The sequence below is a fragment of the Ruditapes philippinarum genome, unplaced genomic scaffold (assembly GCF_026571515.1).
Source record: "Ruditapes philippinarum isolate M1 unplaced genomic scaffold, ASM2657151v2 ctg2183_1_1_1_1, whole genome shotgun sequence".
NCBI lineage: Eukaryota > Metazoa > Mollusca > Bivalvia > Venerida > Veneridae > Ruditapes > Ruditapes philippinarum.
In genome coordinates this window covers 129,912-154,417 of record NW_026866770.1, presented here as the reverse complement: position 1 = coordinate 154,417, position 24,506 = coordinate 129,912, and the positions used below count along the sequence as shown (strand labels likewise).

The window sequence follows — 24,506 nt, the reverse complement described above, 5'->3', positions numbered from 1 at the left end:
ACTGCCATAATTAACAATTAATTGATATCAGTAGTACATTTTGCATCTTGTGCACTGTCGAGACAATATGAGGAGAGTATCGTACTTTGGACACAGAAGGTGTAAAGTGTGATTGTGCTTCCTGGCTTAGAAGATGGAACAACAGATATAGGATCATATTACCTATCAAATGCTTGGCTGTTTACATTATTAAAATTTGATGATAAATGATTTTGTTTTTATTCAGAATTATGGAAATTGAATAAAAACACATTTTAAGATTGACACAGATGGCACATTTGTGTCACAACATGTGAAAAACTTACCGAGAGTTGACAAAGACCTGGTTAGGTGGGGGTAAGGATCTGACCCTAAGTTCATAACTGTGTGTGGCTTGGGTTACTATTGACTGATGCATTTATTAGTGTGCTTTAAGACGCAAGGCATACCTTGGCTAGAACTGCAGCGTTGACAAAATCTGATTTTGACTCACTTGTCCATTTTATCAAATACATTTCTTTACTTCAGTTACTTGTCTGTGTGACATTTATTAAGTAAATTCTGGAAAATTTTCACTGTGGGACAAAAAGGTCAATATGTAAAATTGATTTTGCCGCCCCTATTAGCAATGTGATCCATTTAAAGCTACTGTATGCACAGTTACAATGTAGTTTGTAATCCATGTACGTCGATCACGTCATACTAGCAAAGGTATGCAATAAAGGCTAGGACTACAATTGTTATTTATAAACAATAGCAAATTAAAAAACATTAGATATTTGAAAAGTGATGATTCAACAAAATGTTTTCAAAACTTTGTGCTAGTAATTAGATTTAAACTATCTATGGTGACCAACCATATTAGGAAATTTAATTTCAGTTGAAATATAATAAAAGATAAGAATTTACATTCCACACCACAAAATGAATGTTTTTTTGTGTGTTTAAAGTGACATTATGCCCATCCAAGGGTATAAAGTGAGTGAACAGGTGAATATCAAAATTAGTTTTCATTTTACCATAATTCCTTTTAACTTAATGATTTACTTCCCATAAACAATAAAAATTCACAGATCCAAATAAAATTCTTTAAATATGTATTAGAATTTACCTCTAACGCTCAGTTTATAAAAAGAGTGGGGCAGTCTTTTTATATTTTAGGCAGATTTATAATTTTATCCTGAACGTTTTCCAATATCAACTCTTGGTCAAACACCATTTTAACAATCAATCTTTTGAAATATAAAGTCAATTCAGCTCAACTTGACTATGAAAATATGAGCATAATGTCACTTTAAATCTTGACAAAATAATTTTGATTGTCATTTCTACTTGTAACATGTATTCAGCTATGACTATGCATCCAGACAATCAGTGATTCCTTGAAGATGATTTTATTTAAAACATAATTTGTGTTTTCATATGAAAAAAACGGTGATCATCATTAAGTAAAATAACTATTTGACAGTTTCTATTAACATTTTGTTAATTCATTGTTGAAATATTGGTGTGATACCTTATTTATCTTAGTTTTTCATGTACATTGTAATTATCAAAACTGCGGTGTAATTGACCTATAATGTGTATGCAAGTAGCGAGTTGTTTGTGACTCACATAATATTAATAAAAGTAAATAATAGAAAATGATGATTCATTTACAACAAATTTGGTTCACTAAAAGAGAACTCTTCATTGTAGTTTTGTATGTTTTCTCTTAGTTGTCTCCCTTATTTTCTTTTGAAGTTATGAACTTGGTGAATAATGTTAAAGTTATCAAAATTGAAATGTTTGAAAAGAAATGATATGACAAACATAACTTGCAAGGTTTTTGTAATGAATTATGTTGTAAGAAAATAATTATAAAGTAAATGTCTAATATAGAAGACATGGTAGACTGCCATTATTGAAGAGGTATGGTAATTTCCCTTTAATATCTTTATTGCAATATTAACACTGGAATGAGCTGGTAAGTCACCCACAGAATATACTTTAGCCACTGCTGCTTTGAAGAACAATGTAGTTTTATTAGAATCCATAGTAATTTTTTATATTTAAATTAATGAATTAATTGTGTGTAATGAACCACATGCTGCTGATGCATAATATAGGAGCAATTCCTGTAACTGCAGCATTTGTTAAAGTGCAAGACTTAGTGGCATGTAATGAGTGATTTGAAAAAAAATGTTTAAGTTACATGTGTTTTTTTTAGGAGAAACAGCTCATGAAATAAATAGTAACTACCATGTTGTCCTAAATGATCAGTACTTTTTGGTGATTATCAGTTTAATATGTTACATTGTAGTAGCAATGATCAGCGGTTTCAGATATAAAGGACCTTAGTATAAGTAATGTGCAATATAATTTGATTAGTTTTACATATTATCAGCAAACTGCTATGTTATTTTCCCAGATTTGTATTGTCAGATATATTGTACGTTTATAATATTTGTATGAGAAAAAGGTACTATGTATGACTTCTCTTCAGGTTTCTCTTGTTCTATAAATTATCAAATGACATGTTATCCTGGATGATTCGTAATTTGAGAGTTTTTGCTTGTGAATAACTGACACAATGGCATCAATGATCTGTAGTTTTAAAGATTTTTAAAATGGTGTAAATTTTATCTGGAAAAGAAGAAACAAAACAACAGTGTGTGATCAGTACTGAAGTAGTCAGTTGACATGTTATCCTAGATGATATGTACTTCAATGTAAATGTGTGCTCAGTACACTGTAAAATACAATACTCTTTGATCAATAAGTGGGAAAGTAAGAAGAAGAAAAAGAAATAACATTAAACAAACTTATTACCTAGTATTGACAAAGTTCCTCGCCATTAATTCCTCAATTTATTGGTGTTTGTGCCATGTAAAATAAGTTGACACACAATTTCCTGTAGAAAGCCATGTCATTATTTGTTTGATTAAGGTCACTAGTGAGTAAAAGTACATTTAAGGGCAGATTTTATAGTGTAAATATAAGGGGAAAAGTGTTTATTGTTTCTGGATGGCAAGAAACAGAAATATATGTGATTTTAGGGATATATCAACAGGGGCGGCAATTAAGTCAATTGTTCATATTGCCTAGGTTACGTCCCACAGCCTGTAAGGTCAAGTGGAAATTTTCAATCATTTACTGTAAAGATATCATACAGACAAGTATAAGTCAAAATTAGATTTTGCTGGCCCTACATGTATATAAAGATGGAAATTTAAAGTTGGTCAGTTAACAGTATTAGACCTGGTCAGACTTCACAGAATTGTAAAGGCTGGCCTGGCTTATAATACCCAGGTGACACAGGTTTGACCACCAGCATTAAGCATTTTAAGAGTTAAGGTCAAATACATAATAAGATGTTTAGAAATGAACTGCAAAATGTTGTAAATTTGAGTTAATACTATTCACCCAGGGAAGTAACAAAGATTTTTTGAGCCCAATTATAAGCTCCCTTCTTACACATTTAAAGATACATTAAGCTACTCTGAAAAGTCTGGTTCTTAAAAATAAGCCAAACCATTTGGTCTAAAATCAGATATTATTTGTTTTTCCCTCCCACTACCAACTTGCTTAATATAATCACTGCTATCCAAGAAATGTAATTGCCAAGCAAAAAAAAATTGTTTTTTAATTATTAATGTGGAAGTACCGGGGTACTTGTCAGTGAGATTGACACCATTATATCAGAGTGTCTTGTTAATATACAAACTGGGTTGTATACAGAATGAAATTTGGGTATTTTATTTTTTTTAAATTTATAAATACTGCATTAATTTTACAATATTAATTTTAAGATAATATTTTATAAAAAAATATATTTTAGATGAAAAATATATTTAACCTATTAACTACATAGCCAGTCTACCCATGGGGTTAAACAAAGACATTTTACCCTAGTTGTTTTTGTAACTAAGTAATATAACTACAATGCACGCATTTACATTTTAGATCTTTCATGTTTTTCTCTTAAAGAAAATTTGTTGCTTTTAACCATCCAGCATTCTGATTTATTAGGTTGACTGAGGACAATATATTGTCTCCTAAGTGCAGTAATGGGTTAACTCCAATTACTTTTAAAGGGAGTTAACTCGTTACTGCATTAAGGCAACAATATCATTATCAACCTCTCCCTTAAATAGACATCATCCTGTATGTACTAAGTTAGTTCTTTCAAAACAATCAATTATTCATAAAGTGCAATTAACTGGCCAATTTAAAATCCATAGACAGGTGTTTTACTTTAATTGTTTTTATTGGTTTTTTCTTATTTTAGGAAAGACACACTTTATTTGATAGATTTTAACAAAAGCAATTTTAAGAAATTGCTTTTAGTAAGTTTTGTTTAATTTGGAACTAAGAACATATTGAAAACGAAGCCAACAGCAAAACATGTACTTATATGCTACCAAAAGTACATTAATAGTGTAATATGCATTGGAAAATGGTGCTCAGTCAGTTAGACCCCTTAGCACTTGTGCATTCATTACTGTGAGAGAATTAAAGATCTCAAAGGACCAGAAAATAAAGATAAAATATGAGACAAACATATTCAACATTTCTCAAAAAATAGTATGTAAAATGTACTTTTAAGTCCCAGTTGAGTTGGATTTGATATGATGAACTTTTCAGAGATTTATTGCTATGTTATGATGTTATTAAGGACAAAGGGGTATTATCATATATTATTTGCTTGAATATTTATGGCAGAGCCATTAAAACTGAAAACTTGATTTACGAGAAATCAAATATTCATGGACATGATTTAAATGATTTGTATCAATATAAAGCATGGTAAAATAGATGTTCTCATTTAAATGTCCATAATTATTTCTGTTTAAATTTGCTTCAATTTTTATTATTTAACATGTTGATTACAGTAATAATGTTCATAATCACATACATAATAATAGATGTTGAAATATGATTTTTTTTTCAAAACGGCTTATATTAAGTTTTTTTGATATATATGATCAGTACATGTGCTGGGATTGACAAATATGCATTTTATTTGGATTTTAAAGGCGTTTTGAGCTCCAAACCCCAAGTGTCTGTGTTCATAATTAGCTCAATATTTTACTGCCAAATTTATTCTAGATTTTGATGTCATGGCAAGTTGTCTATATTGGTTTGTATCAGCATATGCTACATGGTCATAATGTTTGTCCATTGTGTGCAGTTCTATTTATTTGTTGGATATGATGTCAGAAATTAAGGCTTTTCATTATTTTGTCTGCTAGGCCTTGCTTTGTCTTGCTGTACTTTTGTTTTGTAATGTTTTTTTGGTCATGTTGTCCATTGATTTGATTGATCATGTTGTCCATTGGTTTGGTCATGTTGTCCATTGGTTTGGTCATGTTGTTCATTGATTTGATCATGTTGCTAAAAGTTTGATCATGTTTTCCATTAGTTTGATCATGTTGTCCATTGGTTTGATCATGTTGTCCATTGGTTTGATCATGTTATCCATTGATTTGGTCATGTTGTCCATTGGTTTGATCATGTTGTCCATTGATTTGTTCATGTTGTCCATTGGTTTGGTCATGTTGTCCATTGGTTTGATCATGTTGTCCATTGGTTTGGTCATGTTGTCCATTGGTTTGATCATGTTGTCCATTGGTTGGGTCATGTTGCTCAAAGTTTGATCATGTTGTCCATTGGTTTGATCATGTTGTCCATTGGTTTGGTCATGTTGTCCATTGGTTTGATCATGTTGTCCATTGGTTCGGTCATGTTGTCCATTGGTTTAGTCATGTTGTCCATTGATTTGGTCATGTTGTCCATTGATTTGATCATGTTGTCCATTGATTTGGTCATGTTGCCCATTGGTTTAGTCATGTTGTCCATTGATTTGGTCATGTTGTCCATTGGTTTGATCATGTTGTCCATTGGTTTGGTCATGTTGTCCGTTGGTTTGATCATGTTTTCCGTTGGTATGATCATGTTGTCCATTGATTTGATCATGTTTTCCGTTGGTATCATCATGTTGTCCATTGATTTGATCATGTTTTCCGTTGGTATGATCATGTTGTCCATTAGTTTGGTCATGTTGTCCATTGGTACGGTAATGTTTTCATTTCTTTGGTCATGTGGTCAATTTGTTTGGTCATGTTGTCCATTGGTTTGATAATGTTGTCAATTGGTTTGATCATGTTGTCCATTGATTTGGTCATGTTGTCCATTAGTTTGGTCATGTTGTCCATTGGTTTGATCATGTTGTCCATTGATTTGGTCATGTTGCTAAAAGTTTGATCATGTTTTCCATTGATTTGATCATGTTGTCCATTGATTTGGTCATGTTGTCTGTTGGTTTGATCATGTTGTCCATTAGTTTGGTCATGTTGTCCATTGGTTGGGTCATGTTGCTCAAAGTTTGATCATGTTTTCCATTGATTTGATCATGTTGTCCATTGATTTGGTCATGTTGTCTGTTGGTTTGATCATGTTGTCCATTGGTTTGGTCATGTTGTCCATTAGTTTGGTCATGTTGTCCATTAGTTTGGTCATATTGACTATTAGTTTGGTCATGTTGTCCATTAGTTTGGTCATGTTGTCCATTAGTTTGGTCATGCTGTCCATTGATTTGGTCATGTTGTCCATTAGTTTGATCATGTTGTCCATTAGTTTGATCATGTTGTCCATTGATTTGGTCATGTTGTCCATTAGTTTGATCATGTTGTCCATTAGTTTGATCCTGTTGTCAATTAGTTTCGTCATGTTGTCCATTCATTTCTTATGTTTTCTGTATGTTTGTCATTTTGTCTTTTAAAAAAAAAGTACAGTCTGACTGGAGCCATCAAACTCTGGATCATCTAAACCCATTTCTGCTTTCTCACATTTTCCCCCAAGTTCTGTACATTGACAATTTCTTAGCAGGTAAACAATATTTTATTAATTTTGTAAGGAATATACATTGCAGCCCAGTTGAAATGTTGGGGTCCATGATCTGAAGGCCACGTTATAACAAGGTTTCCATATATAACGCTTATTATGAAATTACCTTGAAATTATCACGTTACCCCACCCACCGCCCAAAACTTACATAACTTGTATACATTTATAGCATAATTATCTATTCCCTCTTCCAATGGTACTACATGTAAACTCTCTCCATATTTCTCATATAGTCCCATTAAGATAAAACTAATATGTCTTAATTGGGAATGATGAAGCTCCAGATAATACCCAATAGAGTCTGCATTATTGCATATGAAATTATATGAATTATTCCTCAGTTAATGGGAACTGAACTTTTAGTTTGACTGCAGTATATGTACAAAGCTATATGAGCTCTTAGGGGGAATGAGAATGCGTAGGTTGGCTTTAATTATAGTGTTGCATTAAATATTACAGATTTTCTGCTGTTTTCATATTTGATTTTCCATGCAGTTATACATATGTAGAATTTGAATCAATATTTCATGGCATATTTTAGAATTTTGTTCATTAATGAATGGTTTAGTATTTTAAAAAAGTTACAGATTATTGGTTAATTAAAATCTGGACACATAATTATTGTTTAACATTTTATAGGACAACCTTAGCTCTTAGCAATACTGAATTGCAATACTTTATTTTCAATACAAATAATTTGCGGATGAAAACCTTATATTTGCAATATAATAATATACATGTATATAATAATGTATATAATACTTCAGTTTTATTTATCAAGTTTTCATAATAATTGAAATAATGAATTTGCAACATAAACATAATTGCACCAAGTTTCATTCTCAAGTAAAATCAGGCATTTGCAAAGGGGAAAAAAAAAATTATACTTGCAGTTTAGTATTATTTCAAGTTTTGTTATAATAGTAAACAACAAAGTTATATTTTTTTGTATTTTTAGTATTATAAATCAAGTTTTTTTCCAAAAGAAAGTATTTGCAAAACAAATTTGTAATTTTCAATTTACTAATTGTCCATCTAAGATGTATTTCTATCTGTGCAGTTACTAATACAGAACTTACACAGTCTGCGGAGTGTTTATTAAAGCAGGTTTTTTCACAAGGTCGGATCAATAAGGTTTTGAATGATTTACCGAGTTCATTGTAAAACTGGTATCTGTTTTCTGATGATTTCATGTCTAAATGTAGCCGTTTTATAGATTTTCATATCTTCAAGCGATTCTCCGAATGCGATCTCCAGGTTGTCCGTTAATCTAGATGTAATTATAGTGCGTGTTCCGCGCGCATTGTTCCAATGTTTTGTTTGCTCTTTAGATTACTTTTTTAGTTGACTTTTGTTCTGTTAGACAATTAAATACATTAACTCTTTTGTAATATGTTGGTTTTAGAGCTTATTGAGTGCTATTTGGAGAGAGTTTTTCAAGAGTATAATGCATTAAATTAGAAATTAATGGTCACAAATTAAATTTTTTTATTAATGACCGTGTCTGATGAGACCTTAAATTATTTTATTTTTGAAAGTCAGTATTTAAAAAAAAAATGAATCTGGGACTATATATGACCTATTTAATGTGTAACGTACAGCAATGTAGAATTACTGGCCCTTTTTATATAAAATTGTCTCAAGTTCCAAATTAATAAAAAACGTAATTATTAAAATGTGCATAAAATTATACTGATAAAATTTCATTTGGCATGAAACATAATGTTTTATTGGTATGAAAAGAATGGTGTTATTTTTTCTTTACAATGTTTAACCTTAGTCGGTGGTTCTACTTAGGTTCCTGTTTGTGCATGGAAGGACATCTGAGGTCTTACTCCACCAGTCAAGTTGGTATGTCGCCATGTGACATATACTGTGTTGGTGTGACGTAAAACCCAAACAAACAAACAAAAATTAAAAGTAATTTCACAAAATTGATTAAATTCTTATTGAGCAACAGCAATAATATCACAAACTGCTTAAATTATAGCACAATGATAAATGTGACCAATTTTGTTTCTGCTGATTTATCATGGGGCAGCCTTGCTGTAGATTTAACTAGTCATAATTTATTAGGTGGATCATTCTTCAGTATAAACAAGTTTTCTCTTTTATTATATGCCCGAAAGAATTCCGGGCATATTATGTTATACCCCCTGGCGTCCGCCCGTCCGTTAGCAATTGGTTTCCGGAGCTTAACTTAAGTTCCATTTGGCCCACAGTATTCAAACTTCATAGGATGATTGCCCATATTGGGTAGAAGACCCCTATTGATTTTAGGGTCACAAGGTCAAAGGTCAAGGTGACTATTACCGTAAAACTGAAAATGGTTTCTGGAGCATAACTTAAATTCCATTTGGCCCACAGTATTCAAACTTCATAGGATGATTACACATATTGGGTAGAAGACCCCTATTGATTTTGGGGTCACAAGGTTTATAGGTCAAGGTCACTATTACCGTAAAACTGAAAATGGTTTCCGGAGCATAACTTAAGTTCCATTTGGCCCACAGTTTTCAAACTTCATAGGATGATTGCTCATATTGGGTAGAAGACCCCTATTGATTTTGGGGTCACAAAGTCAAAGGTCAAGGTCACTATTACCGTAAAACTGTAAATGGTTTCCGGAGCATAACTTTAGTTCCATTTGGCCCACAGTTTTCAAAATTCATAGGATGATTGTCCATACTGGGTAGAAGACCCCTATTGATTTTGGGATCACAAGGTCAAAGGTCAAGGTCACTATTAGCTAAATTCTGAAAATGGTTTCCAGAGCATAACTTAAGTTCCATATGGCCCACTGTATTCAAACTTCATAGGATGATTGTCCATATTGGGAAAAAGACCCCTATTGATTTTGGGGTCACAAATTCAAAGGTCAAGGTTACTATTACTGTAAAACTGAAAATGGTTTCCGGAGCATAACTTTAGTTCCATTTGGCCCACAGTTTTCAAACTTCATAGGATGATTGTCCATATTGGGCAGAAGACCCCTATTGATTTTGGGGTCACAAGGTCAAAGGTCTAGGTCACTATTAGCTAAATACTGAAAATGCATTATGGTTTCCGGAGCATAACTTAAGTTCCATTTGGCCCACTTTATTTAAACTTCATAGGATGATTGTTCATATTGGGTAGAAGACCCCTATTGATTTTGGGGTCACAAGGTCAAATTAAAGGTTGTCATTTTAGTGGGAAAATTATATTGTGGTATCGAACGCACATTTCATGGATTTGTTGTCAGAATAATGATTTTGTCATGACATTGTCCGTGAAGAAAGCTTTATTGGAATGAGAAACATTCTATTAGTATGATGTATCTTATAGCAATGTCTTCGATACAGAAATCTCTCTGAAACAACACATAGTAATTATGTCTGTTAACATCTTAAGTCGGTCCAATAATGCAACATATGGAATGTTAAGCCTTAATACGACATGACTTGTACTTAAATTCTTATGAGAAGGAATGTATATCTGGTACAAACTGGTTTTTTTTTTCTTTGGAGAGAATGAGTATATAGCAGCTATAGGCTGAATTATGAACAAATTTTCTTTAGGTTTGATGAAAATTTAAAATCTTGAAAGTTGACAAAAATTTTTGCTTTCCCCGTTTTTTGCTGTGTTTCTGAATCTGACAAAAAAATTGTAGTAAAAAAGTTCCCTTTTGTTGAAATTTAAAGGGTAGCTAAGGTAGATACAAAACTTTATTTTTTCTCGGGAATGAAAACCCCTAAAAATTTCGGAATTTTTTGGGTCACTTTTTACAAATCAGCGTTACTTAGGCTATTATCGTCCCCTTAACACATTTTTCAACAACTTGATGTCCTCTTGCAATTTGTGGGCATGATACCTACCATACAAAGAAGGTTAATTTTCATTGGTTGTTTTAAGCCAGTCAGAAGGTTTGTAACAAACCATGGGATGAATCAGTCTAAAGTAAAACATTTACGAATGATGTTTATCTGCCATTATCGACCTCTTTCTGCAATTATCGAGCCCTGGGCAATTCCGGCAATAAGTATTTTTTACTAAATTTTACTAAATAAAAAAATAAACATGATCTATGATTTAAAATTTAAAAGTAATAAAAACAAGACCTTTTTATGCTCGCAAGAAAAGTCATGATATTTACCCGTCTTTTAATATTTCAGGATAAATTTATATTTTGGGGTAAAAATAAAAAAAACGGGTTTGAGTTTTTTTAAATTATTTTTTATTAAAACTTTTTTTTTTTGTTTAAAAAGGGTTTCAGTACACCATTTTTAATTTACTGGTGAAATCTAATACATATCAAGTTCTATAACTGTGTCACAATACATTTAGACTATGCAATAACATAATTATACCATATTCTGCAGGGTAATAACTAATTGTTTATGGAACCCTTACACCAGAAGTTTGTAACTGTATTATATGAATGTTAATTATAGATATATACCTGTAATTAGACCATAGCAGATAGCATGACATGGTCGGACAGTAGTGGAAACAGGTATTGTAGTCAAGTGTTATTTATTTTAATTGACAAGTGTGTTGGAACTACGGTACAAGTAAAATCATTTAAAGTTTAAATTTAAGGATGTTACATGATAAAGGTTGCATTGTAAAAAATAATACAAAAATCAGGTTAAGAACCTCAATAAATAGATAATGTTCATGAGCATAAATAAATAGTTCAAGTTCGTTAAGAAACAGGTCATGTTCATGAATGCAAAGAAATAGTTAATGGTCATAAAGAAACAGGTAATGTTCAATAATGCCAAGAAATAGTTAATGGTCGTAAAAAAACAGGTCATGTTTATTAATGCCAAGAAATAGTTAATGGTCATAAAGAAACAGGTCATGTTCATTAATGCCAAGAAATAGTTAATGGCCGTAAAGAAACAGGTCATGTTCATGTATGCCAAGAAATAGTTAATGGCCGTAAAGAAACAGGTCATGTTCATGAATGCCAAGAAATAGTTAATGGTCGTAAAGAAACAGGTCATGTATTGAATGCCAAGAAATAGTTAATGGCCGTAAAGAAACAGGTCATGTTCATGTATGCCAAGAAAAAGTTATGCCTTATTCTCATCGATTCGTGCCTTCTCATCGATTCGTGACCTAAATAATTGTCTGGTATAAATACTTCTGCAAGGACATTCACCATCCGAAAACTACACAAGTTTTATTAGACACTCGATTTGACAATTCTATCCAATCAAAATGCGTAATTGAACAGGTGTAAATGACCTTACCCTACAATCAGCTGGCGACCTAATTACTTTAACATATTCGATATTAATGTTTTAATTTATCAAACACACTTACACTTAAGCCAAAAAAATATTCATTATGCTGTATGAATTTTCTTAAGACTTTGAAACATATATTGATCAGATCGGGCTGAAAATAACCATGCGAACATTTAGTGGTGTGAGCACCTATATTTTGATGACGTCATAGGGTGAATCGGATTTCACGAATCGATGGGTAAGCGTCCAGCTGAGCAAGACAGTCATGGTTGACATGTTCAGTTGCTCTAATCTTTGAGCGGTTGTTTTTAGAAGTAATTTAAAGTTTGTGAACTTTTAGATAATGAATTTATTTAACAAATGCACTAATTGAACTGTATGTATGTCTGATATTTGTTGTGCAAGTGCAATTTTTCCAAATAAGAGTCACGAATCGACGAGAGAAAAGCATAATGGTCATAAAGAAACAGGTAATGTTCAATAATGCCAAGAAATAGTTAATGGTCGTAAAAAAACAGGTCATGCTTATTAATGCCAAGAAATAGTTAATGGTCATAAAGAAACAGGTCAAGTTCATTAATGCCAAGAAATAGTTAATGGTCGTAAAGAAACAGGTCATGTTCATGAATGCCAGAAATAGTTAATGGTCGTAAAGAAACAGGTCATGTATTGAATGCCAAGAAATAGTTCATGGTTGTAAAGAAACAGGTCATGTTCATGAATGCCAAGAAATAGTTAATGGTCGTAAAGAAACAGGTCATGTTCATGAATGCCAAGAAATAGTTAATGGTCGTAAAGAAACAGGTCATGTTCATGAATGCCAAGAAATAGTTAATGGTCGTAAAGAAACAGGTCATGTTCATGAATGCCAAGAAATAGTTAATGGTCGTAAAGAAACAGGTCATGTTCATGAATGCCAGAAATAGTTAATGGTCGTTAAGAAACAGGTCATGTTCATGAATGCCAAGAAATAGTTTATGGTCGTAAAGAAACAGGTCATGTATTGAATGCCAAGAAATAGTTAATGATCGTAAAGAAACAGGTCATGTTCATGAGTGCCAAGAAATAGTTAATGGTCGTAAAGAAACAGGTCATGTATTGAATGCCAAGAAATAGTTAATGGCCGTAAAAGAAACAGGTCATGTTCATGAATGCCAAGAAATAGTTAATGGTCGTAAAGAAACAGGTCATGTATTGAATGCCAAGAAATAGTTAATGGCCGTAAAGAAACAGGTCATGTTCATGTATGCCAAGAAATAGTTAATGGTCATAAAGAAACAGGTAATGTTCAATAATGCCAAGAAATAGTTAATGGTCGTAAAAAAACAGGTCATGTTTATTAATGCCAAGAAATAGTTAATGGTCATAAAGAAACAGGTCATGTTCATTAATGCCAAGAAATAGTTAATGGTCGTAAAGAAACAGGTCATGTTCATGAATGCCAGAAATAGTTAATGGTCGTAAAGAAAGAGGTCATGTTCATGAATGCCAAGAAATAGTTTATGGTTGTAAAGAAACAGGTGATGTTCATGAATGCCAAGAAATACGTTAATGGTCGTAAAGAAACAGGTCATGTTCATGAATGCCAAGAAATAGTTAATGGTCGTAAAGAAACAGGTCATGTTCATGAATGCCAAGAAATAGTTAATGGTCGTAAAGAAACAGGTGATGTTCATGAATGCCAAGAAATAGTAAATGGTCGTAAAGAAAGAGGTCATGTTCATGAATGCCAGAAATAGTTAATGGTCGTTAAGAAACAGGTCATGTTCATGAATGCCAAGAAATAGTTTATGGTCGTAAAGAAACAGGTCATGTATTGAATGCCAAGAAATAGTTAATGGTCGTAAAGAAACAGGTCATGTTCATGAATGCCAGAAATAGTTAATGGTCATAAAGAAAGAGGTCATGTTCATTAATGCCAGAAATAGTTAATGGTCGTAAAGAAAAAGGTCATGTTCATGAATACCAAGAAATAGTTAATGGTCGTAAAGAAGCAGGTCATGTTCATGAATGCCAAGAAATAGTTAATGGCCATAAAGAAACAGGTCATGTTCATGAATGCCAAGAAATAGTTAATGGTCGTAAAGAAGCAGGTCATGTTTATGATATTGCCAAGAAATAGTTTATGGTCATAAAGAAACAGGTCATGTTCATGAATGCCAAGAAATAGTTAAATGGTCGTAAAGAAACAGGTCATGTTCATGAATGCCAAGAAATAGTTAATGGTCATAAAGAAACAGGTCATGTTTATGATATTGCCAAGAAATAGTTTATGGTCATAAAGAAACAGCTAGGTCATGTTCATGAATGCCAAGAAATAGTTAAATGGTCGTAAAGAAACAGGTCATGTTCATGAATGCCAAGAAATAGTTAATGGTCGTAACGAAACAGGTCATGTTTATGATATTGCCAAGAAATAGTTTATGGTCATAAAGAAACAGCTAGGTCATGTTCATGAATGCCAAGAAATAGTTAAATGGTCGTAAAGAAACAGGTCATGTTCATGAATGCCAAGAAATAGTTAATGGTCGTAAAGAAACAGGTCATGTTTATGATATTGCCAAGAAAATAGTTAATGGTCATAAAGAAACAGCTAGGTCATGTTCATAAATGCCAAGAAATAGTTAATGGTCGTAAAGAAACAGGTCATGTTCATGAATGCCAAGAAATAGGTAATGGTCGTAAAGAAACAGGTCATGTTTATGATATTGCCAAGAAATAGTTAATGGTCGTAAAGAAACAGGTCATGTTTATGATATTGCCAAGAAATAGTTAATGGTCGTAAAGAAACATGTCATGTTCATGAATGCCAAGAAATAGTTTATGGTCGTAAAGAAACAGGTCATGTTTATGAATGCCAAGAAATAGTTAATGGTCGTAAAGAAACAGCTAGGTCATGTTCATGAATGCCAGAAATAGTTAATGGTCGTAAGGAAACAGGTCATGTTTATGATATTGCCAAGAAATAGTTAATGGTCGTAAAGAAACAGGTCATGTTTATGAATGCCAAGAAATAGTTAATGGTCGTAAAGAAACAGGTGATGTTCATGAATGCCAAGAAATAGTTAATGGTCGTAAAGAAACAGGTGATGTTCATGAATGCCAAGAAATAGTTAATGGTCATAAAGAAGCATGTCATGTTCATAAATGCCAAGAAATAGTTAATGGTCATAAAGAAACAGGTCATGTTTATGAATGCCAAGAAATAGTTAATGGTCGTAAAGAAGCAGGTCATGTTCATGAATGCCAAGAAATAGTTAATGGTCATAAAGAAACAGCTAGGTCATGTTTATGAATGCCAAGAAATAGGTAATGGTCGTAAAGAAACAGGTCATGTTTATGAATGCCAAGAAAAATGTAATGGTCGTAATGAAACAGGTCATGTTTATGATATTGCCAGATATAGTTAATGTTGTAAAGAAACAGGTCATGTTCATTAATGCCAGAAATAGTTCATGTATATCATGTTTGTTATATTCCAAAAGACCTTTCTCAAAATATCTGTATTTTTTCTTTTGCATTTTATTTTACCATGATAATCATGAAAATGATTGTTGGAAATTTATGAATTCCTGGTCATTAATAATATAATGGTCTTATTGTAAATGTAGAGCAGTATCTATAAAAGTATAAATAATTGCATTAAACTGTTTTTGTGTTATTTAACAAAATGTTTTATGAAGGTTGAATTGTTGAAATAAAAAGTTGAAATGGAAAGAATTTGTATAATTCATATATACATTCAAATGGAATAGCACGGATAATTTCAAAGTAGGCAAAAAATAAATTACTAAAACTCATAAAAAAATGTAACATGCAATTTACAATATATCATATCACATTATTATTACATGTTGTCTAATGTTTAATACTCATACACAATATGTGCATTTACACATTATAACATATATATATAATATTTCTACATATAATCGTGTTATCAGGATGACTACACATTATGGATCATTTTTGTATTCTCGTATTTAAACGCAGACCGGAATACATGTATATAGAAAAAACGCACTCATTCAATACAGTAACAATTCACAAAACAGTTCACAAACTGAACAGTCAGGCAAGTTTCAGGGTGATTAGTATGATAATTATTCAATACAGAATGATAATTATTTAATACAGTACAATAATTATTTAATACAGTATGGCAATTATTCAATAATTATTTAATACAGTATGATAATTATTTAATAAATATTTGATACAGTATGATAATTATTTTGATAATTATTTGATACAGTATGATAATTATTTAATAATTATTTAATACAGTATGATAATTATTTAATACATTATGAAAATAATCTAATAATTATTTAATACAGTCTGATAATTATTTAAAACAGTATGATAATTATCTAATAGAGTATGATAATTATCTAATACAGTATGATAATTATCTAATACAGTATGATAATCATTTAATATATGGTGCAAGAATCCTGGGTACTCCTGTACCTGAATTATGTTTTTTTTGCTTAATCATTTCTGAAAACACAGGTAGACAGTACTAGAATGCAATGTAATGGAATGTTAAGATATATGAGCCGCGTCATGACAAAACCAACATAGTGGGTTTGCGACAAACATGGATCCAGACCAGCCTGCGCATCCGCGCAGTCTGATCAGGATCCATGCTGTTCGCTATCAGTTTCATTACTTGTTATAGGGTTTGTAAGCGAACAGCATGGATCCTGATCAGACTGAGCAGATGCACAGACTGGTCTGGATCCATGCTGGTCGCAAACCCATTATGTTGGTTTTGTCGTGACGCGGCTCAATTATAAGTGACACAATTGTAATGTTTTCAAGTGTATGCACATCTGTTTTCAGAGTTATCTGTTTGATCCTAAGCAGGATATGACAAATAATGTGTTGAGGTGCCGTTTAAAACCTTAACAAATAAACAACATGATTGTAGATTTTGTGTGATTAAAATGATTATTTCCGATGAAGAATAAGCAGAATGTCATATGTTGACCGTGAGTTTTCATGTTATATTACAGATGCCTTTAGTTTACACCTTATAATTAACAGATGCCTTTAAATTTTAAGCCCCTTCTCAACCTAAATTTTCTTTGAATTTGTGAAGTTTTCCCTAAAATCTGAACTTAACTTTTCATTTTAGCAATTTTAGTGATAATTTTTTTCCAAAATCTAGAGGCTAAGATCTCGACCAAGTAAAGTAAGAAAATCACTGATTTAAAGCTGTGTGATATATTGATTTTATCCTAAATTAATATTATTTATTGTCTTTGAACTTTCAACAACAAACCTCCATGGTTTGCAAACACCCTAAATTCACTTCATATGTACCGTATAAGTGGTTTTTTCTGCGGGCTCCAAATTCTGCGGTTTTTCCAAATTTTGGCATGTTTTTATTTCTGCGGACTTTATTTCTGCGGCACATTCTTTGGACAAAACGTGATTTAAATTCTGCGGCTCGTCTTATCAAAGTCTAAGTCACATTACTTTACCTATTTTATTTGCATGTACACATTAGCATTAAAATTTTGTTTACCGTCGTCACCGCAAAACTACATAGTAATTGCGAACAATTATATTGTTTGCTTGCAAACAAATATAATGTGCAAAAATAGACAGTATGCATCTTTTGATCAGCGTGAAATGACGTGTGAAAAATATAGCCCGGTAGTATCTTTAATTTAATAAAATTGATAGAAGTTTATCGTAAATCAGACAACCAATAATGTATACGACGATTATTTAGCAGTATAAGGGTTTAAATGGTTTTAATGATTTAGTGGTAAACAAACCTTTCAGCGTACAGGCAAACCCTATGATGATTAAATTTCTTTGTTCATAAATTGGCATAATTAACGACAAGTACATCCTTACAAGCACATATTACATACTTAGCCGAAAGCAATATTATATAACTTGATAACCCGCTAACCGTTATAATCCGTTAGTCGTTATTACTTTAGAAGAAACAGGTCATAATGTAGGACAAATATCGTTAAAAAACAAAACGTGGAGAAATATTCTGCGGTTTTTATTTCTGCGGTGCTGAAACTGACCGCAGAAAACGCAGAAATAAAGTCACCGCAGAAAAAACCACTTATACGGTATTAATTATTATAATGTCCTTAAATTCTTCCAATTTACTAAAAATCTTCCACTACCAGACCGTTCCAATTGAAGTCTTAGCCTGCTGAATGCATCCAGAGCAGGCCAAAATCAGCTAGCTTATCCAAGCTGTCTGATCGTGGTCGCCATTGTTGGCTATTCAGTCAGTACTTATTTGAAATTTTCCCTAAAAATGATGAATGGTTTTATCAAGAATGAAAGATGGACAAGTCCATTTAATTAATGTAGTGTGGTAAGGTTTAATCACTGACCCATGAACTCCTTATTCCTATACTCCTTGTTAAGTTTAAATCCCGCATCCTGAAAGGTACATGACTAGTATTTCAGTTTATTTTTGAAAATTTGAGGAATTCTTAAAAGAGTGTAAAAAATGTATGTATTGTTGATTGTAATGAAAATACACTAGCAATATGCTAAAAATTGGTATGGTAATGAAATTTTACTGTCATGTGTGAGACCTGACTGTTCAGTTAAAGCTCCTATATTATCCATTCATTCTAAAAATGCATGTATCAGCAGTTAGGGTGGTTTTATAAACATTGATAGCTGCTCATGTTTCGGTGTTGTTTGTTTATTCGTTCCTCAAAGTTTGGCTTGTACGTCAGCCCGCACAAATCTTCTCGTAAACACTAACGTACATTGCATTCATTCCAATTCTATATAAATAACCTGAAGTCTACAGTCTATGCTACAAAACTGTTACTTTTTCACTGATGCCCGATTGCTGGTCATCGTCGGTGATTGTTTCAGTCACAAAAAGGGGCGCCGATAGTGCAGCCATATTGGCTTGATTAACTATACCAGAGGCGATGCTGTAATGTCGCGTTTGATTCTTTTTACGACTCTCCAAGTACATGTCAATTTTTCCTTTGAATTTCCCTAGTATTGCTAGAATCACATATAAAGCTGGAATTGTAAACATTACCCAAATCGGAATGACCGAAGCTAAATCAGCATCGGGTTGATTGAGCGAAAATCGTAACGCTGCCAAAACTATTAAACAGTTTAGGCTAGATGTTTCCAACGCAATTGTCTTGCAGAAGTTTGATTTTTGTCTAAAAATTATGGAAAGAACTGTACCAACTAACACCCCGCACAATGGCAGTAGCATAGCTGCTAAAACTGTCATTTTGTCAACTTTTTCAAAAACATACATATTTATATAGACACCCACGGTGATGTATAAAATTGTAGCTAGTAGCAAAAATGGTTTTATAAACCAGTTGAGTAATCCTTCCGCTACATTCGGTTTGAACCGGTTTATAACTAGTCCAGCAGTGTAAGAGAAGAAGGTGGATGCCAGCCATATTTCAAAATTGTATATCGGAATGATTTTCGAGCCCTCCGTCTGCTGGAAGTACTGACCAAGAACAAATATCCATAATGGCGCCGTTCCTGAAACGAATAATAAAATATGATTAATTTGTAGTTTCTTACATGAGAGTTGCAACTTTTAAGTTGTAAAAGTTGCAACTTTAAAGTTATTTCCTCAAAGTTGTGGTAAAGTTTGAATTTGTTACTTCTCATTTATAATGTAAGAAAAAAAGGGATATTGATAATTTTAAATGAAGAGATTCTGTTAATATTTCCTCCCACAATGACTGCACATTTGATAATTAACAGATGAGAATGAATTTTCAGTACTTTCTCTATGCCTGAACAAATCATGACACTTTCTCCCCCCCAAAAAAGCAAGGTTAGTTCTATTTGAGCCATGACAAAACCAACACAGTGCATTTGCGACCAGCATGGATCCAGACCAGCCTGCGCATCTGCGCAGTCTGATCAGGATCCATGCTGTTCGCTATCAGTTTCTCTACTTTTGTAGACGAACAGCATGGATCCTGATCAGACTGTGAGGATGCTGGTCGCAAATGCACTATGTTGGTTTTGTCATGGCGCGATTCATTTATTCTAATTCTGTAGCCTTGCAAGACAAAAAATATACACAAGACAAGACATCTTTTTTTTTTTTTTTGGTTTCCTTTTTTTTTTTTTTTTGTACCATCGCAAGCAGCACTGAGAAACCACTTTTTTGTTGGTATTGATTCATTCCTAAAGGCAGAGACATTCTGTGATTTAGATCTTACTCCAGGGAACTGTACAGTGACTTGTATTGTAATGTGTCTCCGTAGAGACGTGTTCTCTCCTCGAGAAGAACTGTACAATTACATGGATAGATCACATATCTCAAGTTGTCTGTAATTGAAAGTCAATTAGAGAGAATAATATAGCATATATGTAACGTTATAGTACAGCACATTTGTAATATTGAATTTCATCGGACAATCATCATATTTGTAAACAATTAGAGTGAATAATATAGCATGTATTTATGCAATATAGCATATATGCAACTTGTTATAGTACAGCAAATTAGCACATTTTGTAATATTGAAATTCATTAGATAATTATCATATTTGTATTATTTACAATATATATACACTGCTGTAACAAATTTATGAATTATATTTTTCATATTTAAAAATTGAAGGGTAGAACTTTCCAATCCTTGTTCAAGAAGGTATAATAGAACTTAAATTACCAAACATTAAAAATTTAAATGTTAGATTTTGATAGCATTGTAAGAAGTTTACTATACCAGACTTGATTTTAAGAGAACTAAATTTTAATACTGAGCTTTGATATTTGAGGGGCAGAACTGACCTGGCTACTTACCTGAAGCATTGTTTGAAAAATAATTTGAAAGGAAGAACTTCATAATTTAGCATTGTTTGAAAGGTAAATTGAGAGGCAGAACTTGTCTTGCATTGTTTGAAAGGTAATTTGAGAGGCAGAACTTGCATTGTTTGAATGGTAATTTGAGAAGCAGAACTTACCTAGCTGTTTACAAGGCAAATTTGAGAGGCAGGACTTATACTTATTTAAGAGGTGGATCTTACCTAGCATAGTAACTGTACTGATGAGGTTCATGGTTAAACTGAGAGGTAGATCAGCTTTACTGATGATGACTGCAACATGACCTAAACCTCCCCCGGGTACACATGCCACACACAGGAGACCAAACTGTACATTCTTCTGGAGAGGGAGAATCATTGCTAGACCAAAGGCAAGCTGAAAAAGAAATGAGCATTAGCTTTATTAAGAGATACCCTGACTTATAGCTCTATATGAGATGTCCTGACTTATAGCTGTATAAAGAGATACCCCAACTTATAGCTCTATATTAGATTATCCGACTTACAGCTCTATAAAGAGATTCCCCAACTTATAGCTCTATAAAGAAATACACTGACCTATAGCTCTATAAAAAGATACCTTGACTTATAGCTCTATAAAGAGATTCCCCAACTTATAGCTCTATAAAGAAATACACTGACCTATAGCTCTATAAAAAGATACCTTGACTTATAGCTCTATAAAGAGATACCCTGACTTATAGCTCTATAAAGAGATACCCCGACTTATAGCTCTATAAAGAGATACCCTGACTTATAGCTCTATAAAGAGATACCCTGACTTATAGCTCGATAAAGAGATACCCTGACTTATAGCTCTATAAAAAGATACCTTGACTTATAGCTCTATAAAGAGATACCCTGACTTATAGCTCTATAAAAAGATACCCCGACTTATAGCTCTATAAAGAGATACCCTGACTTATAGCTCTATAAAGAGATACCCTGACTTATAACTCTATAAAGAGATTATACCTGACTTATAGCTCTATAAAGAGATACCCTGACTTATAGCTCTATAAAGAGATACCCTGACTTATAAATGGTCTGACTTATAGGTGGGTAAATAGAATGTTTTGAATATTTATCATTTATAATTTGGAAATTGAAAATTTTATTATGAAAAGACATGCATTATGAAAAGACATGCCTTTCAAAATATATGATTTCCCAGAATGTGCTTTAACATTTCAATATGCATATTGAGCTGGATAAATTAATATACTATAATCTTATAGAAAATCTTAATGCATTCTTGTTACAGATTCAAGATGTGATGTAGAGGAAGAAATCTCCTCTTTGGGGGGTTGAGAAGTGATGATTTATATCCAATTTCTGTAACAATGAATTAACATTAGCATCTTAATACTAGACTTACGCCTTTTGCTGGCTTTGCAGGCAAAGGAATAAAAATGCAATAACTCTCAACATTGTGAAAATATGTTATTTTCAGACAGTATATGTATTTGATATTCATAGAGAATCTAAGCTCAGTTTTCATGGCAGTGAGGTAGCCATTCTATGAGACACACCAGCGAGTGTAGCAAAATATATTATTACTATGATTGTGGGAAAAAATAGTGATTGCTTGTGGAAGAGAAAATGTAATTAGATTATTATGAAATTAGATTGAACCAATTTTAGCTTAGAGTTGGACATTTAAATATTTGAACCAAAGATTTGAGTTGGACATTTAAATATTCATCAGAAGTTACTTATCATTCATTAGTCAAGAGAAGAGTTTCTTAAAGGCCCATTATGCCTAAAAAATTGTTTTATTGTTTTATTTTTATTTCTCAAAAGCTTTTAAATTTTGGTGTCATTTAAAGTATCCAAAAAGTTACTAAATAATGGCCAATTTCGTGAGCCCTCTTTTTTTTTATCTGCTACTTTTTGGCAATAGTATGGTTACAGTGAATGGGTATTTTGTGTAGAAGTCAAAATACTTATTTGTTAACATTTTTCTACTTTATTGACAATTTATTTTACATTGATCGCTACTTTCCTTGGGTAACAAGCATCTAACGTTCTCTAAGACTATTATCTAAATATTTTAAAATTCATGTTTGCACTTTATAAAGAAGTAAACTATTGGTTTGTTGGCATAATGTCCCTTTAAATATTTGGCAGGATGTGTATGTAAGGAGGGTGTGCTAAATTATATATAAGCATAATAATTGGCTCTTTGCACATCAAGGTAAATCATGAAAACTTAAAATTTTGTGTAATTTTTCCATCACTGCAGGTCCTTAAGTTAATTTTGAAATTAAAACTTAGAATATTTCTTTATTGAAAAAGTTTGGTAATAAAACATCAAATTCAAATAAAGACCTGTGGTTTACAGTGGAGATTATTGTTCCAGATCTTGGTTTGTCTTAAAAAATAGAGACAATATTTATTGGTCCTAAGGGGACAATTCCTCATATAGTTTCAGACGTAAAATCTTTTTTATTTCTATGCAGGAAAAGTTTTTGTGGTGTCAGATCAATTCTAGTTTATATAAGTATTAGAATACTGCATTACTGAGAAAAATCTGGAGGGAAAGGGGGCGGGACTTACGAGCAGGTAGGCAGGTGGAAGTGTGGTTGGATAGCGGATGAGGAGTTTTGTGGAGGCAAAACTTGAAGATTCTATTTTTTAGGGATAAGGTTCATGCCAAAACTTATATATTAACGTTAATCTCTTTATTTTAGAGTATATGATAAGTAAATTTATTTTTCCGCAAATTGCAACAAATCTGTTTATAAAAAATGAAATTGTTAAGTTTTTTGCTAAAATAACGCTGGTAGTATAAGCATTAATTTTAGTATGATATTTAAGTCTTAAGATACAATAATTGGCACTATAAGCAGATATGTGGTGCAATGCAGTAATGAGGTAAAGAATTCAAACAAAACTCAGGCATAAAGCTTTCGGCACAATTTGACATGGTTTCTACAAATGCAGTGATAGATGTGTTTTGTTCTAAAACATGTCAAAGCTTATGAAAGAATAGTACATGTAATTTATTGTGATAACATGCTCTGAACATCGGTTTAAAACTGAGTTATCATAACTAATTGTTGGTAAAGCTCTTAAAGTTTTGACTTTATAATGCAGTCTTTTGCTTAGTAATACATTGTATATTGAAAAAAGGTAACTTGTCAATCTAAAAACTATAAAAATTTATTGATTGTGAGTCAGTTATTTATGCATAATTCTAAAATGTTGCAAGAGTAAGTTTTTTGTTTTCCTCTGCAAAATGTTTTTGTTGTTTTTCAAAGACATAAAATGTAGCATCTTTTTGTTCAGATTCATGGTCATTGTTTTGTATATGAGATAGTTTAGTTATAAAATAGGCAAAAATCAATTACAGTTGGCCATATTGAAGCAAAAGGAAGCTAAGACACAGTATGAAATCCATATTCTTTACGTGCAATGGTAGAGCATTGGCTTTATTTGCGGAGAGACGAAGAACTCTGGGTTCGTATAAATCACAAAACCATTTTTTTTCATCCCAGAAAACTGGAAGCTTTTTCAGTATAAATTGTTTGTAATTTGATTTATATGTCTTTGTGGTCTACGTTATGATATTTG

At 32.2% G+C, this 24,506-nt stretch overlaps 2 protein-coding genes across 3 annotated transcripts in view; one reads left to right on the top strand and one right to left on the bottom strand.

The window, feature by feature from the left end:
* LOC132733650 (trafficking protein particle complex subunit 13-like) overlaps positions 1 to 24,506 on the top strand; it is a 141,650-nt gene that overhangs the window by 1,048 nt on the left and 116,096 nt on the right. The gene's annotated exons all lie outside the window — the stretch shown is intronic.
* The window catches only part of LOC132733656 (sodium/bile acid cotransporter 5-like), a 40,587-nt gene continuing 34,295 nt past the window's right edge, over positions 18,215 to 24,506 (bottom strand). For both annotated transcript variants that reach the window (XM_060720316.1, XM_060720315.1), the window contains exons 3-4: positions 21,135 to 21,306; positions 18,215 to 19,625 (exon numbers count right to left, since the gene is read on the bottom strand). In XM_060720316.1, coding sequence (XP_060576299.1) covers positions 18,919 to 19,625; positions 21,135 to 21,306 — 879 coding nt within the window. In that variant the 3' untranslated portion in view covers positions 18,215 to 18,918. The remainder of the gene's footprint in view (positions 19,626 to 21,134; positions 21,307 to 24,506) is intronic.